The 14901-nt window shown below is 39.8% G+C and overlaps 1 protein-coding gene across 1 annotated transcript in view; it reads left to right on the forward strand.

Annotated features, from left to right (window-relative positions):
• The window catches only part of lss (lanosterol synthase (2,3-oxidosqualene-lanosterol cyclase)), an 83105-nt gene extending 73941 nt beyond the window's left edge, over nt 1-9164 (forward strand). The window contains exons 21-22 of the mRNA XM_069934045.1: nt 1778-1856; nt 8317-9164. Of these exons, the coding sequence (XP_069790146.1) occupies nt 1778-1856; nt 8317-8454 (217 nt within the window). The 3' untranslated portion in view covers nt 8455-9164. The remainder of the gene's footprint in view (nt 1-1777; nt 1857-8316) is intronic.
• The last annotated feature ends 5737 nt before the right edge of the window (nt 9165-14901 follow it).

Below are 14901 nucleotides of genomic sequence, written 5' to 3' on the forward strand. Positions count from 1 at the left end.
GTCCCCCCCAACAGTACTCAAGGAGGAGTACCGATTGTTGAGGGTTACAGTCACAGGGGTCCTCTCTATTACCTTTCTCTTCACTTTCCCTCTCCTAATCGTAACCCACTTTATCTTCTTCCTGTGGCCCTGGTGTGACCACCTGGCTGTAACTCCTGTCTATGGTTTGGAAGAGAGAAATATTACATGCCATATATTGAATGAACAATAATCGTAAATCTTAATGCAATAAAATACAGACATGAATCATCTGCAAATTATAAATTATATTGAATACAATAGTCATATAATACAATAGTCATATCAAGAAAGCTCTTGGTGCCTGCCACATTGACCACCGCCAGTGGGCTGATATCGCCTCAAACCGCGCATCTTGGCGCCTCACAGTCTGGCGGGCAGCAACCTCCTTTGAAGAAGACCGCAGAGCCCACCTCACTGACAAAAGACAAAGGAGGAAAAACCCAACACCCAACCCCCAATCCACCAATTTTCCCTTGCAACCGCTGCAACCGTGCCTGCCTGTCCCGCATCGGACTTGTCAGCCACCAACGAGCCTGCAGCTGACGTGGACATTACCCCTCCATAAATCTTCGTCCGCGAAGCCAAGCCAAAGAAAAGTCATATATAGTAGAAATTCATTTAGAAAAACTTCATTTCATATTCTATTAATGAAATAAATTCCTAGTAAGATAACTAAATAAGGTAATCTCTTCTAAATGTAAAGAATAAAGGGAAAAATAAACAAATAAAAAGAAATGAAAGAACCCCTTCCCCCATACTAATCCTACCCCTCCCACTAAACACAGTTGTCAGCAAAAATTAAGCAAAGAATCAAATTCCAATCCCCGCATGAAAAGCAAGTAACCCCCAGAGCACTCAAGCCTATGTAATCAGGTTATGATAGTAGTCCATGACTGACCCCGTATTTTGTCAAATTCAATCATGCTTTCTTTAATATATATAATTTTCTCCAATCTCCAGCAAGACATAATATCACGTACCCGTAAATCGGTGCTTGTCTTCCTATCAATGAAGTAACAGCTCCAACTCTTTTTTTTGAGTTAGATTCAAGGAAATATTTTCCTGTTGAGAATAACCATGGGCAAGGATCTAATTTGATCCTGAGAATTTCTGATGCCATTTGGAAAAATTGTTCCCAAAAATCTTTCAGTTTTGGACACATGGATCAGAAATGCCTCATAAATTCAACATCTTTCACATTAATGGATCCATGTCAGAATAAAAACTGAGTAGTTTAACTTTAGACAAATTTATTCTATGTTCTACTTTGAGTTGCAATAAACAACATTGTGCACAAAATGAGATATTGTTAAGTGCATTTCTGAAACAAAATAGTAACGAATATAATCAGATCTTTGTATTTGTTACCTATTGTCATATTTATTTTAATGACATTACTGTTGTCAGATCATCAAGGGTTTTATATTGTGCAGCACATTGTTTTAGACATACAGCACAGGCCATTTTGGCCCACAAGCCTGTGCCACCCACTTATACCCAATTGACCTACTTTTAAATGATGGGAGGAAACTGAAGCCCCAGAAGAAACCCATGCAGACACGAGGAGAACACACAAACTCTTTATAGACAGCGCGGGATTTGAACCCTGGTTGCTGGCACTGTTACAGCTTTGCACTAACTGCTATGCTAACCATGCGGCCCCAATTGCCATCCAGAACGTGCTGTGCTGTATCTTTCTAGCTCACTTCTTTGTCTCACCGATACCTATTTACTTTCCCTCTGCAATTCTGCCCAGATACCCTGGCACACGAGCAATAGAACGAGGGATTAAGTTGCTGATGGAAAAGCAGTTGCCAAATGGGGATTGGCCTCAGGTGAGATGCATGTAGTTGCCACAACTTCTTTATTCTTTGATAAAGTTTATTGGCATGTACATATGCACCAAAATTCTTTCTTGTTGCAACTGAACAGGTACTTCAGGGAAATAAAACAACTATAATGATGTACATTAAATTAAAAATAAGATGAATGAATACAAAAGGTAAATAGATAATATTCATAATTACCAAAGTGGAAGAAAAAAAATCCATTTCGTGTTCAGTCATTAGTGTGTTACCTCTCTGATAACTCTGGACAACAAATTTTTTCACAAGATTTGCTTCCTGCCTGAGTAATTTGCGTCCTGCCTGAGTAATTTGCGTCCTGCCTGAGTAATTTCCTTTTTATCTCTTATTCCCAAAATGAAATGATAGACCACTTTAAGCTGAACACAAAGATAATTTCAGATTTGCTGTACAGGTGCCTAACCTTTTATCCGGGATCGTTGGGACCAGACACCTCCCGATGTTCGGAATCATTTTGATTCCTGTCCCTTTTTTTTAAAATAATTTTTTATTTTTCCACACTGTGAACCATATCAACCAAAAAACATACAAACATTTCCCTCTTAAATATATACAGTGGCATTTTCTCCCCTTTTTTTCCCCCCTTACCTTTCCACCCCCCTCCAAAACCAATAAACATTCAACATATACAATATAATAAAACCATTAAACAATGTCATCACACAATGAAAAATAAACAAGAAAAATGTGTCATTTACTTTTACACACTGGATCAAGACATTTTGTCTTCTTATCATTTTAGCGGGTGGAGGTCTGAGGCAAGCCCTCTCTGTTGTGTTCCATGTATGGTTCCCAAATTTGTTCAAATAATGTGACTTTATTTTTTAAATTATATGTTATTTTTTCCAATGGAATACATTTATTCATTTCCATGTACCATTGCTGTATTCTTAGGGTCTCTTCCGATTTCCAAGTTGACATACATTTTTTTGCTGCAGCTAAGGCTATCATAATGAATCTATTTTGGGCTTCATCCAGTTTGAGGCTTAATTCCTTACTTCTTATATTATTTAGAAGAAAGATCTCTGGATTTTTTGGTATGTTATTTTTTGTGATTTTATTTAATATCTGATTTAGATCTTCCTAAAATTTTTTCACTTTCTCACATGCCCAAATTGCATGTACTGTTGTTCCCATTTCCTTCTTACAGCGAAAACATCTATCTGATAATGTTGGATCCCACTTTTTTTTAATTTTGGTGCGTGATATATAACCTGTGTAACCAATTATACTGTATCATGCGTAACCTTGTGTTTATTATATTCTTCATAGTTCCAGAACATAACTTTTCCCATGTTTCATTCTTTATGTTTAAAATCCTTTTCCCACTTTTGTTTGGGTTTATAGCTTATTTCATCATTTTCCTTATCTTGCAGCCTGATGTACATGTTCATTATAAATCTTTTAATTATCATTGTGTCTGTAATCACATATTCAAAGCTGCTTCTTTCTGATAATCTCAATCTGTTTCCCAATTTATCCTTTAAGTAGGCTTTCAGTTGATGGTATGCAAACATTGTACCATGAGTTATTCCATATTTGTTCTTCAATTGTTCAAATGTTAATAAATTATTTCCCAAAAAACAATTTTCTATTCCTTTTCTCTCCCATTCTCTAAAGGAAAGATTATCTATTGTAAAAGGGATTAGCTGATTTTGTGTCAATAATAATTTTGGTATTTGGTCATTTGTTTTTTTGAATCTTCTTCCATACATTGAGTAAACAATGCAATACTGGTAAGCTTTTATATCGTGCCAGCTTTTCATCCCACTTATAAAGTATATGTTCCGGTACATTCTCCCCTATTTTATCTAGCTCTATCTTAGTCTAATCTGGTTTTTCCCTTGTCTGATAAAAATCTGATAAGTACCTTAATTGTGCTGCTCTATAATAATTTTAAAAGTTTGGTATCTGCAAACCATCTTGTTTGTACCTTTCTGTTAATTTATCTAACGCTATTCTCGGTTCCCTCCCCCCCCCCCCCTCGCTTTCCATAAAAATTTCCTTATTATTCTCTTTATTCATTAAAGAATTTCTCTGTTAAGGGATTTGGTAACGATTGAAATAAGTATTGTATCCTTGGGAAGACAATCATTTTAATGCAATTTACCCTCCCTATCAATGTTAGCAGTAATTCTTTCCAATGTTCTAAGTCTTCCTGCAATTTCTTTATTAGTGGCTGATAATTTAATTTGTACAAGTGGCTTAAATTATTATCTAACCTCGGTATCGAAATGCATGTGTTTGCCATTTAAATGGTGATTCTTTTTTAAATTCTGTATAATCTGCATTACTCATTGGCATCACTTCACTTTTATTTGCATTGATCTTATACCCTGATATTTCTCCATACTCCAATTTTTAATGTAATTCTTTTATTGATATTTCTGGTTCTATTAAGTATACTCTGATGTCATCTGCAAATAAACTGATTTTATACTCCTTCTCCTTTATTTTTATCCCTTTTATCTTATTTTCTGTTCTTATCAGTTCTGCCAATTATTCTTTTGCTAAAGCGAACAGTGAGGAGATAATGGACATCCCTGCCTCGTTGACCTACTTAATTTAAATTGATTCAATACATATCCATTTACTGTTACCTTCGCCAATAGTCCATTATATAATGCTTTAATCCAATTAATATATTTTTCTGGTAGATTGAACCTCTGTAATACTTTGAATAAATAATTCCATTCTACCCTGTCAAAGGCTTTTTCTGCTTCTAAAGCAACAGCCACTGTTGGCATCTTATTTCCTTGAACTGCATGAATTAAATTAATAAATTTACAGACATTATCCGCTGTTCGTCTTTTCTTAATAAATCCTGTTTGATCTTGTTTTACTATTTTTGGTACACAGTCGGCCAATCTGTTTGCTAATAATTTTGCTATTATCTTATAATCTGAATTAAGTAGAGATATTGGTCTATATGATGCTGGTGTTAGTGGATCCTTCCCCGTCTTTGGTATTACTGTAATTATTGCTGTCTTACATGAATCTGACAAGTTTTGTGTTTCTTCTATCTGGTTCATTACTTCCAGGAGAGGAAGAATTAATAACTCTTTAAATGTTTTATAGAATTCTATTAGGAATCCATCCTCTCCAGGCGTTTTATTGTTCGGCAGCTTTTTTAATATATCTTGTACTTCCACTATATTTCAAATGGTTTTATCAGTTTGTTTTGTTCCTCTTCTTGCAATTTCGGCAGTTCAATTTTAGCTAAAAACTCTTCTATTTTATCATCTTTCCCCTCATTCTCAGTTTGGTATAATTGTTCATAAAATTCCTTAAAGTTCTCATTAATCTCCATTGGATTATATGTAATTTGTTTGTCCTTTTTCCTTGATGCCAATACAGTTCTTTTAGCTTGTTCTGTTTTAAGTTGCCAGGCTAATATTTTGTGTGTTTTTTCTCCTAGTTCATAATACTTTTTCTTTATTTTCATTATGTTCTCCTCCACCTTATACGTTTGTAATGTTTCGTATTTTATTTTTTTGTCCGCCAATTCTCCTTTTGTTATATCATCCCTTGTTACTAGTTCCTTTTCTGTACTTACTATCTCCCTTTTCAACTGTTCTATTTCCTGGTTGTAGACCTTTTTCATCTTAGTTACATAATTTATTATCTGCCCTCTAATGAAAGCTTTCATTGCATCCCACAATATAAATTTGTCTTTTACTGATTCCGTATTTATTTCAAAGTACGTTTTAATTTGGCGTTCAATAAACTCTCTAAATTCCTGCCTTTTAAGTAGCATGTTCTTGGTGGATGTCCTCCAGTTCTATTGCTAATAACAGGGGTGAATGATCAGATAGCAATCTAGCTTTATATTCAGTTTTCCTAACTCTCCCTTGGATATGGGCCAACAACAAAAACATATCAATCCTTGAGTATGTTTTATGCCTACTCGAATAATATGAGTATTCCTTTTCCCTTGGGTGCTACCTCCTCCATATATCCATAAGTTTCATTTCCTGCATTGATTTAACCATAAATTTGGCCACTTTATTCTTTTTGCTAGTCTTTTGTCCAGTTTTATCCAACATTGGATCCAAATTAAGGTTAAAATCCCCTCCTATCAATATATTCCCTTGCGTATCTACAATCTTCAAAAAAATATCTTGCATAAACATTTGATCCTCTTCATTAGGTGTGTATATATTGAGCAAATTCCAAAATTCTGAATATATCTGACACTTTATCATTACATACCTCCCTGCTGGATCTATTATTTCCTCTATTTTGATTGGTACATTTTTATTAATTAATATAGCTACACCTCTAGCTTTTGAATTATATGATGCTGCCACTATGTGCCCTACTCAGTCTCTCTTTAATTTATTATGTTCCACTTCAGTTAGATGTGTTTCCTGCACAAATGCTATATTTATTTTTTCTTTTTTCAGTTTAATTTGGTTATTTATTCCATTATTATTTATAGTCATATAATTCAACATGGCCATCTCATATCCTGTTTACACCTCATTTCCGCTTCCTCACCACCATCATCCCCCTTTTCCCCATTTTCATCTCCGTTTTCCCTTTTTAAACTCAATGTATGACAACGATTTCTGTCCCTTTAAGTCTGCCTGAGTCACATCTCTCTCTCTCTCTTCCCACCAGTGTTAGGCTTCCTTCTTGGTTCCCCTGCGTTGGCACTGGTACAGCGGTTTCTGTACCAGTGGCTACTGAGCCACTGCCAGCCAACTGAAAGTGCTGTGACACTTGACAGACATCAGTATAGGCGATTCAGAGGTGCTTATAAAGTAGCAGAATGCAACGGGATACACAGGAGTTGAGCTCGGGTCATGTCAGGTCATGTTTGGTACCAAACTCCATCTTTGATGAGCAGATGTCATCTACAAAAAATGTGCCGGTTCTCAGGATCCTAGATAAAAGGTTAGGCACCTGTATCACAATGGAAGTTGGAGAAATATTAAATTAACTTTTATTGAATTTAGCATGTTTAATCGCATAATGATGGTGACACATTGCGTTAGTTCAACTGACCTAAAAATGTTTTCCCGCTGTTTTTTGTTTGTACTTAGCATCTTGTGCCTCTTATGTTAGTGTCCATCAATAGTCGCCCAACATTGATGGATTCCAGTTACCCTGATACCACTTTTCCATGGCTGCAATGTCTTGGTGAACCTTTCACCATGTCCATCACTAAATGCACCAAGATCTGCAGGGAAGAATTCCAAGTGTGAATGCAGAACATAAATTATGAATGAGGCGGGGGGAGGAATTAAGAATTTTTGACATTTTAAATGAAGATCCTACAACAAGAGCATAATCAAAATCTCAGCTGGGGTTGATGGCCTGAAAGAAGATACCTAGTCTTGCCTCATTTATCCATCCAGTGAATTGAGAAAATTTTGCTGAGATATTATTTGCATCTCCAAAGTGTTTTGAGGTTTCTTCTGTGGAACCCTGTGACAATGAATTATGTGCTGAGGCCGTGGTCTACAAACACTTTCCCTCCGTTTACGAATTTGTGCTGACACTGAAGGTGATGGTGAATTTTATCATCAATTTCTCTCAGTACTGACTCCGAGACCTGGAAAGTGGTTCATGTTTCTAGCATCTCCTCATGAACTTTTGATTAGATTCATGGAGTTATGCACCACAGAAACCAACTCATCGACCTTCGGTCCAACTCATCGATGGCCACCAATGTATCTACCTGCATTTGTCCTGTTCTCCTGCCCTTGAAACTTGTCCCATCTAAGTGCCTGTACCAATGTCTTTTGAATATATTACCATCTCCCCGACATTCCACATACCTACCACCCACTGAGAGAAAAAGATGTCCTTCAGATCCCCTTTCAGAGGATGTCAGTAAGCTGGAAAGCCTGCAGGAAAGATTCACAAGTGTTTTACCAGTTCTGGGTGATTTCAGTTGTAAGGAGAAACTGGATAGGCTGCAACCTTTACCGTGAGGTGCAAGAGGGTGAGGAACGAAGAGGGGAAAGATTAATAGAAATCTGAGGATAATTTCACATAGATTGCAGTGGGTGTATAGGACAAGCTGCCACTGGCAAAGCAAACAAACAGCTAACATCACATCTGCATGAGCGATTGGAAAAGCCAAGTTAACTCACATTGTGGAACTGGATATGCAAAAGGCCACAATGTAATGAGGCAGAAGGTGAGGTACTGTTCTTCATGCTTTCTTTGGGCCTCACTGTGACAGTACTGGAGGGTGCTCAGAGGCTGAGGTTGGAGAATTAAGGAGGCAGGCAACAGGAATCTTGGGGTCAGCCCTGCAGTCCGAATGCACGTGCTCCACAGAACAATCGCCCAGCCTGACTGGTGCCTCCAATGTAGAGGAGACCCCATTGTGAGCATTGAATGAGTACTTGCATTACAAATAACTTTTTCTGACTTGGAGACTGCTTTTGAATGCTGTTTTCTTGTGTTTCCACAGGAGAATATTGCTGGTGTTTTTAACAAGACCTGCGCCATCAGTTATACTTCCTACCGAAACATCTTTCCCATATGGACTCTTGGGCGATTTGCTAGAATTTACCCCAGCTGTCCTGACATTAGCAAGATGGAACTCTGAGGGCATAAGTCTTGATAAGTGTTCAGATGTTGCGAAAGACACACAAGGTGATGGAATACAGGCTTGTACATTCAGATTAATTCTAACGTAAGGAAAGGCCAGGTATGTATGTTCCCTGTTTAGGTTACAGATCATTATATGCCTGTGTCACAAATTCAACTGTGTGGGAATGTAATTGTTCAAGGGAACAGGAAAAGGTGTGAGCTAAGCCATAGTGAGAGGCCAAATATATATCTGCTTCCCCATTTCATCAATGCCAACAGTGCATGTAGTTGAGTTTCTGGTATATGTTATATTGACTGCATTGTTGGTCCATCCTTGTGACTCATCTCCAATCTGCTTAACATGTTCAAGACCTTTTTCTGTATCAATTTCCTTCATGGCAAATGGACAGCAGTTCAGAAAGAGACAAAAAGGAAATTCCTCAGGCAGGAGGACCTTGTGGTTTGGTATGTGCTGTCTTATTTGATCAATTGTACTGATCGTATTTGTTTGTGGACTCCAATCAACTGTATGATCCATCATTACTGATACATTGGATTTCAATCCAACTTCTAAACATAAAGTGAAACTAAGGCATTGTTGTTCAACTGACAGATTGGTTTCTTCAATTATGGTTAATTCTAGTTGAAATTGCACTTCAGGACTGAACTGTGCCCAAGAACTATGATGTATTGTGATTAACTAATTAAATAACAACTAACGATTCAGCACTGCCTTTCTGTGTGGATGTGAATCTGGGTCATTGCTGTGTGCACAAGGTAGTCCACTGGTACTAATTACCAAGCAACATTTCATTTGAGGCAGTTAATGCCACTGAAGTTAACTTATTTAAGATGTAGTAATTTGAACCTCTATACCCATGCTCAGTTCCTGCATGTAGAACTACCTCTCTATGACTCGTGCTTCCCATCTCTCAAGCAATCAACCAAACAAGTCAGATGAGAACTCAAGTTCTTTAACCTTGTGTTGTCAACTTTTGCAGACTTAAGCAAGATGAACCAGTGTTGTCGATGTGGCTAGTTGCCAGAATTCGCTGTCCAAATGTATTTGAAACATTTCATTCATATTTGCCTCTGTTACTTCCTCTGGCAACTCCTTCCACAGACCGCACTCTCGGTATGAGAAAAGTCCCTTCTCAGATCCCCTCTCACCTTAAACCCATGCCCTCTAATTTTAAAGTCCCCTACCTTGGAAGAAAGACACTGACCATTTATATTTTATGTGCCCATCTTGATTTTTTTATACCCCTCAGTCTCCTCAGAGAGGGAAAAAGCTCCAGTCTCTCCAATCACTCGTTATAACTCGAGTCCCATCCAGGTCTGTTAGCATCCTTGTGGATTTTTTTCTACATCCATTCCAGCTTTAGGTCATCTTTGTTTTCAGTAGAAAACTGGAACTGCGCACAATACTTCACACATTTACTACACTTGTTGCAGCCTCCTCTACATCAGGGAGTCTGGACAAAGACTGGGATGTCACTTCATTGAGCACCTTCACTCTGTCTGCTGCCACAGCAAGAACCTCCCAGTGGCCAACCACATCAGTTTCACACCCTATTGCTGCACTGACATGCCTGTCCATGGCCTTGTGTACTGCCAGGTTGAGGCCAACTGCAAATTGCAGGAACACCGTGAATTCTGTCTTGGCAGTCTCCAACCAGACAGCATCAATGTTGGCTTCTCCAATTTCTGTTAACCCCCTCCTCCAGTCTCTCTTCAGATGCAGATTTATTAATTGTCAGAGTGCATGCATGACCTCACATACAATCCTGAGATTCTTTTTTCCTGTGGGCGCTATAGAATTACCACTATAGCAGACTGTGATACAGCCGGTCAGCAGAGTTTCCACCACACATTTGTAGAAATTTGCCAGAGTTTCTGGTGACATACCAAATCTGAGAAAGTAGAGGTGCTGACATGCTTTCTTCTTGATGCCATTGGTGTGTTGGGTCCAGGAAAGATCCTCCAAGATAGTGAGTCCCAAGAACTTAAATTTGTTCACCCTCTCCATCTCTGATTTCCCCCACTGATCACTGGATTGTATACCTCTGGCTTTCCCTTCCTGAAGTCAACAATCAACTCCTTAGTTTTGGTGACATTGAATGCAAGGTTGTTGTTGGTTCACCATTCAGCCAAGTTTCCAATCTCCATGCTGACTCATCCCCTTCCTTTATACAATCTAATACCGTGGTGTTGTTGATGAATTTGTAGATGGTGTTATTTTCAAGCTGAGCCACACAGTAGTCGGTGTAAAGTAAGCAGAACAGGGGGTTAAGAACACAGCCCTGTGGTGCTCCGGTTCTGATGGAGGTTGTGGAGGAGAAGTTCCACCCCCCCCGACAGAACTCACTGCCTCCCCCTAGAGAACTCACCGTTTCCTCACACAGCTCACTCCTCTCTAGAGAACCTATCACCTCTCCTCATCCCATGTCCTCCCATCTCAGATGAGAAGAGACAATGATTAAAGAGCTGAAACCAGTCCAGAAGAGGCCACAATGGAAGAGACCTTCTAGGGATTTCCTATGGTTCACAGCTGGGAACAAACGTTGCCAGGTCTTGCAGAGCTGAGTTACAGCGGAAGGTTGAACAGGTTAGGACTTTATTCCACAGAGCATCAGGGAATGAGGGGCATATATAGTGTCTACAAAAGTAGGCTTTTTCCTCAGGTTACGTGACACAAGAACTAGAGGACATGGGTTAATGTTGAAAGGGGTTATATTTAAGGGGAATTTTAGGGTGATAAAAGTGTGGATATGGGTTCCATTTCAACAGTGAAGAGGTTGGATAGGTAAATGGATTGGAGGGCTATGGTCCAGGTGCAGATCCACAGGATGAGGCAGAGTAAATAGTTTGGCATGGACTGTAGTGTTCAGAGCTGAAATCAACAGAAGATTGTAAACCAATCCTCTGTCCATAGACCGAATGGATATCAAGTGTGGATCAGCTGTTTCTCATGCTGTCAGTCTCAATGATCGAGCATGTCTGCACTAACCATGATGCCAATCTAAACTATTCCAATCTGATACATGGTCTCCATCATTCTATGTTCATATGTCTGACCAAAGGTTTCTTAAACCATGATATCACATCTACTACCACTTATTGGGACTAGGATATCGCCTAACTTACCTTTTGCTCCATCTACAGCAGTGACAGAGACTTCCCAGTGGCCAACCACTTAAATTCTGCGCCCCACTCCCATACTCACATATCTCTCTGTGGCCTCATGTACTATCCCATCAAGACCATCTGTAAATTGGAGGAACAACACGATTTGCTGTCTGGGCACTCTCCAACTTGATGGCATTAATATCAACTTCTCTGGTTTCTGCTAACCTACTCTCCATTCTCGCACCCTTCCCTTTCCCCGTCATTTCCCTCAACTCTCCACCCTTTCCCTCCCTATTCACCCAGCCTTCCCTCCTCCCCCTGCTTTGGCCTCCCTCCCTTCTCTACCTATTACTGCCTGCCTTTGGGACCATGCTCCTCCCCCTTAGCTTTTTTGTTTAGACATCTTGATGAAGGGCTCAAGCCCAAAATGTTAGTTTTGTATCTTTATCGTTGCTATATAAAGAACACTGCTTGACCTGCTGAGTTTATCCAGCATTGTGTTTTTACTTCAACCACAGTGTCTGAAGACTCTCGTGTTTTATTACTTCTACCAAAGGACGGATAAACCCTCTTGTAGGGTAAATGGCCATCCAGCAAACACTTGCCGTGAAGCGCGGAAATGGTATCCCTTGCATCAAAGCTTGGTCGGCCATTCACTGCAACAGAACTTCCCCCAGCCCTCTTGAATCTCACTATGCCGCTGGATTCAGGAGGGGACGTCGAGAGGGTGAGACTGGACCAGTGCAACCCCTTTTCACCTAAATCCATTCACACACATGCTGTTCCTTTTTTTAATCCTCATATTTGATATCCTCATGTCAAATCCCACAAACTGACTGAGAGGAACCATCATCATCCTATGGGACAGTTAGCCAGAAGGTCTACCACTTCCCCAGGCACATAGACATTTATCACTGTGCACAAAAAAACGCCTCATCAGCTACAGGGAATCTATTGGAGAGGATACAGAGGAACAGGAGGTACTTGCATTTGGAAAGGCATGGTCAGGCTATGGACAATTAGCATAGCTTTGTGCAGAGCAGGATATGACTTACAGATTTGATTGAGCTTTTTAAGGAGGTGACAAAAGTGGCTAATGAGGGTACGGCAGTGGATGTGGTCTCTATGAGGTTCGGTATTTGACATAGTAGGCTGATCCACAGAAAATAAAATACCCCAGTAAGAGGTTGGACAAACTTGAGATTAAACAAGAAAATCTGCAGATGCAGTGCTCTCGTGCATTACACAAAACTATTGGAGAAACTCAGTTGGTCACGCAGAATCCACAGGAAGTCTAAGGCTGTGGCTTGTTTGGGCCTGAGGTCCTCGTCGGGCTCAGAATTAGAAGAGGGTTAAGTTAGGTTAGTTAATTCAATAGTGATAAGTTAAAGTGTGATTCTGTTTTCATGTTTAAAGATAATTAAAAGCCTTCTATGCCCGATTTGATGACAGTAACAGTGAAGAACCATTCCTCCACACCTCCACGTTCCCTGATGATCTCATCCTGTCTGTATTGGAGGATCACTTGCGTGCTGCCTTCAGGGCAGCGAGTCTGAGGACCGGCCTGGATGGAGCACCTGGGCGATTATTATAAATCCGTGGACCAACTTACCAATATCTCACTCCAGCAGGCCGTGGTACCCATCTGTTTCAAATGGCATCAATCCTACTGGTGCCCAAGAAGAGTGTGGTAACCTACCTTAACGACTATCGACCAGTAGCACTTACATCAGCAGTGTTTTGAAAGGCTGGTGATGAAGCATCTTGTTACGAGCCCAGAGGACTCCAAAGTTCAGCAGCAATAAAATTCACCAAGACAATGGTTACTCAAAGAAAAGTTGCTTTTAATTTTCTTTAAACATAAAAACAGGATCAAACTTTAACTTATTACTATTAACTTAACTCAACCAAATGACCCCCTTCTAATTGTAAGTGCACATGTATGTAATATGTTCAGGAAAGTTCTCTGTATCACTGTCCAATCATTCACTTTTCACTTCTCCAAGTTCACCGGTATCAGGCAAGTTCACTGGTATCAGGCAATTCTTAGACTGCACAGAATTTAACATATATGAAATGGCCATCCAGCAAAAGTGCTTAAAGTTAAATGGTTACTGCTTAGGAAGGTTCTTGTTGGTTTGCTCGTTGGACACACGAACTGATTTCCACCAATTAGTCACTTCAGTGTCTTGCTGAAGAAACTTGCCCCATCATGGGTTTTCCAAATGATAACCACTTCTTCCAGGTCACCACAGAGTTCCTCTTGTTTCCCTTATTTCAGATGAAACATTCTAGCCAGCCATTTCCTCTTTTAAGGACTACAAGGGTTTTGAACTCAGAATTCACAACCTGTCTTCAAAATGGGGTTTTTCAACAAGCTTGCCATTTTGCAGCCTCAACTGCTACGGTAGAACTGACTTCACCCTCTCCAAAGAAGAAATCATCTGCTTGTTTTCCCCTCTGCTTGTAAAAACCATACGACTTCTTGCAGGGCTCCAAACCCAATCTTTGAAAGATCTTATCAGTATCTCTAAGCCTGGACATTATTGCCCAAACACAATAGATCAGCATTCTTCATTGCTTCCACAAAGTCATCCGGAGCCTCAACATCTAGCTTCAGCAAAGCTCTTGCATTTTAAATGAGAAGACATTTTAAATGTTACTCTGTTTATGAAGTGTAAGACTATTGTGGCAACAGATCTATGGCGGATGCCATCTCACTAACTCTACACAAAGCCCACAGGAAAAATAATCACAGGGTTGTATGTGATGTTACATACAGTATATACTCTGACATATAGTATATACTGCTGAAGATCCAGCTGCGCTGGATGGGTCACGTCTCCAGAATAGAGGACCATCGCCTTCCCAAGATTGTGTTCGATGGCAAGCTCTCCACTGGCCACCGAGACAGAGGTGCACCAAAGAAGAGGTACAAGGACTGCCTAAAGAAATCTCTTGGTGCCTGCCACATTGACCACCGCCAGTGGGCTGATCTCGCCTCCAACCGTGCATCTTGGCGCCTCACAGTTCGGCGGGCAGCAACCTCCTTTGAAGAAGACCGCAGAGCCCACCTCACTGACAAAAGACAAAGGAGGAAAAACCCAACCCCAACCCACCAATTTTCCCCTGTAACCGTGCCTGCCTGTCCCGCGTCGGACTTGTCAGTCACCAACAAGCCTGCAGCAGATGCGGACATACCCCTCCATAAATCTTCATCCGCGAAGCCAAGCCAAAGAAGAAGATACTCTGACAATAAATTTGAAATCTGATATCTGATGAGCTTTCAGGATAATCCATTTGTTTTGCAATCAGTTTTAGTAAAGTTATTTTT

This window comes from Narcine bancroftii, chromosome 4 (assembly GCF_036971445.1).
Source record: "Narcine bancroftii isolate sNarBan1 chromosome 4, sNarBan1.hap1, whole genome shotgun sequence".
Classification (NCBI taxonomy): Eukaryota; Metazoa; Chordata; class Chondrichthyes; order Torpediniformes; family Narcinidae; genus Narcine; species Narcine bancroftii.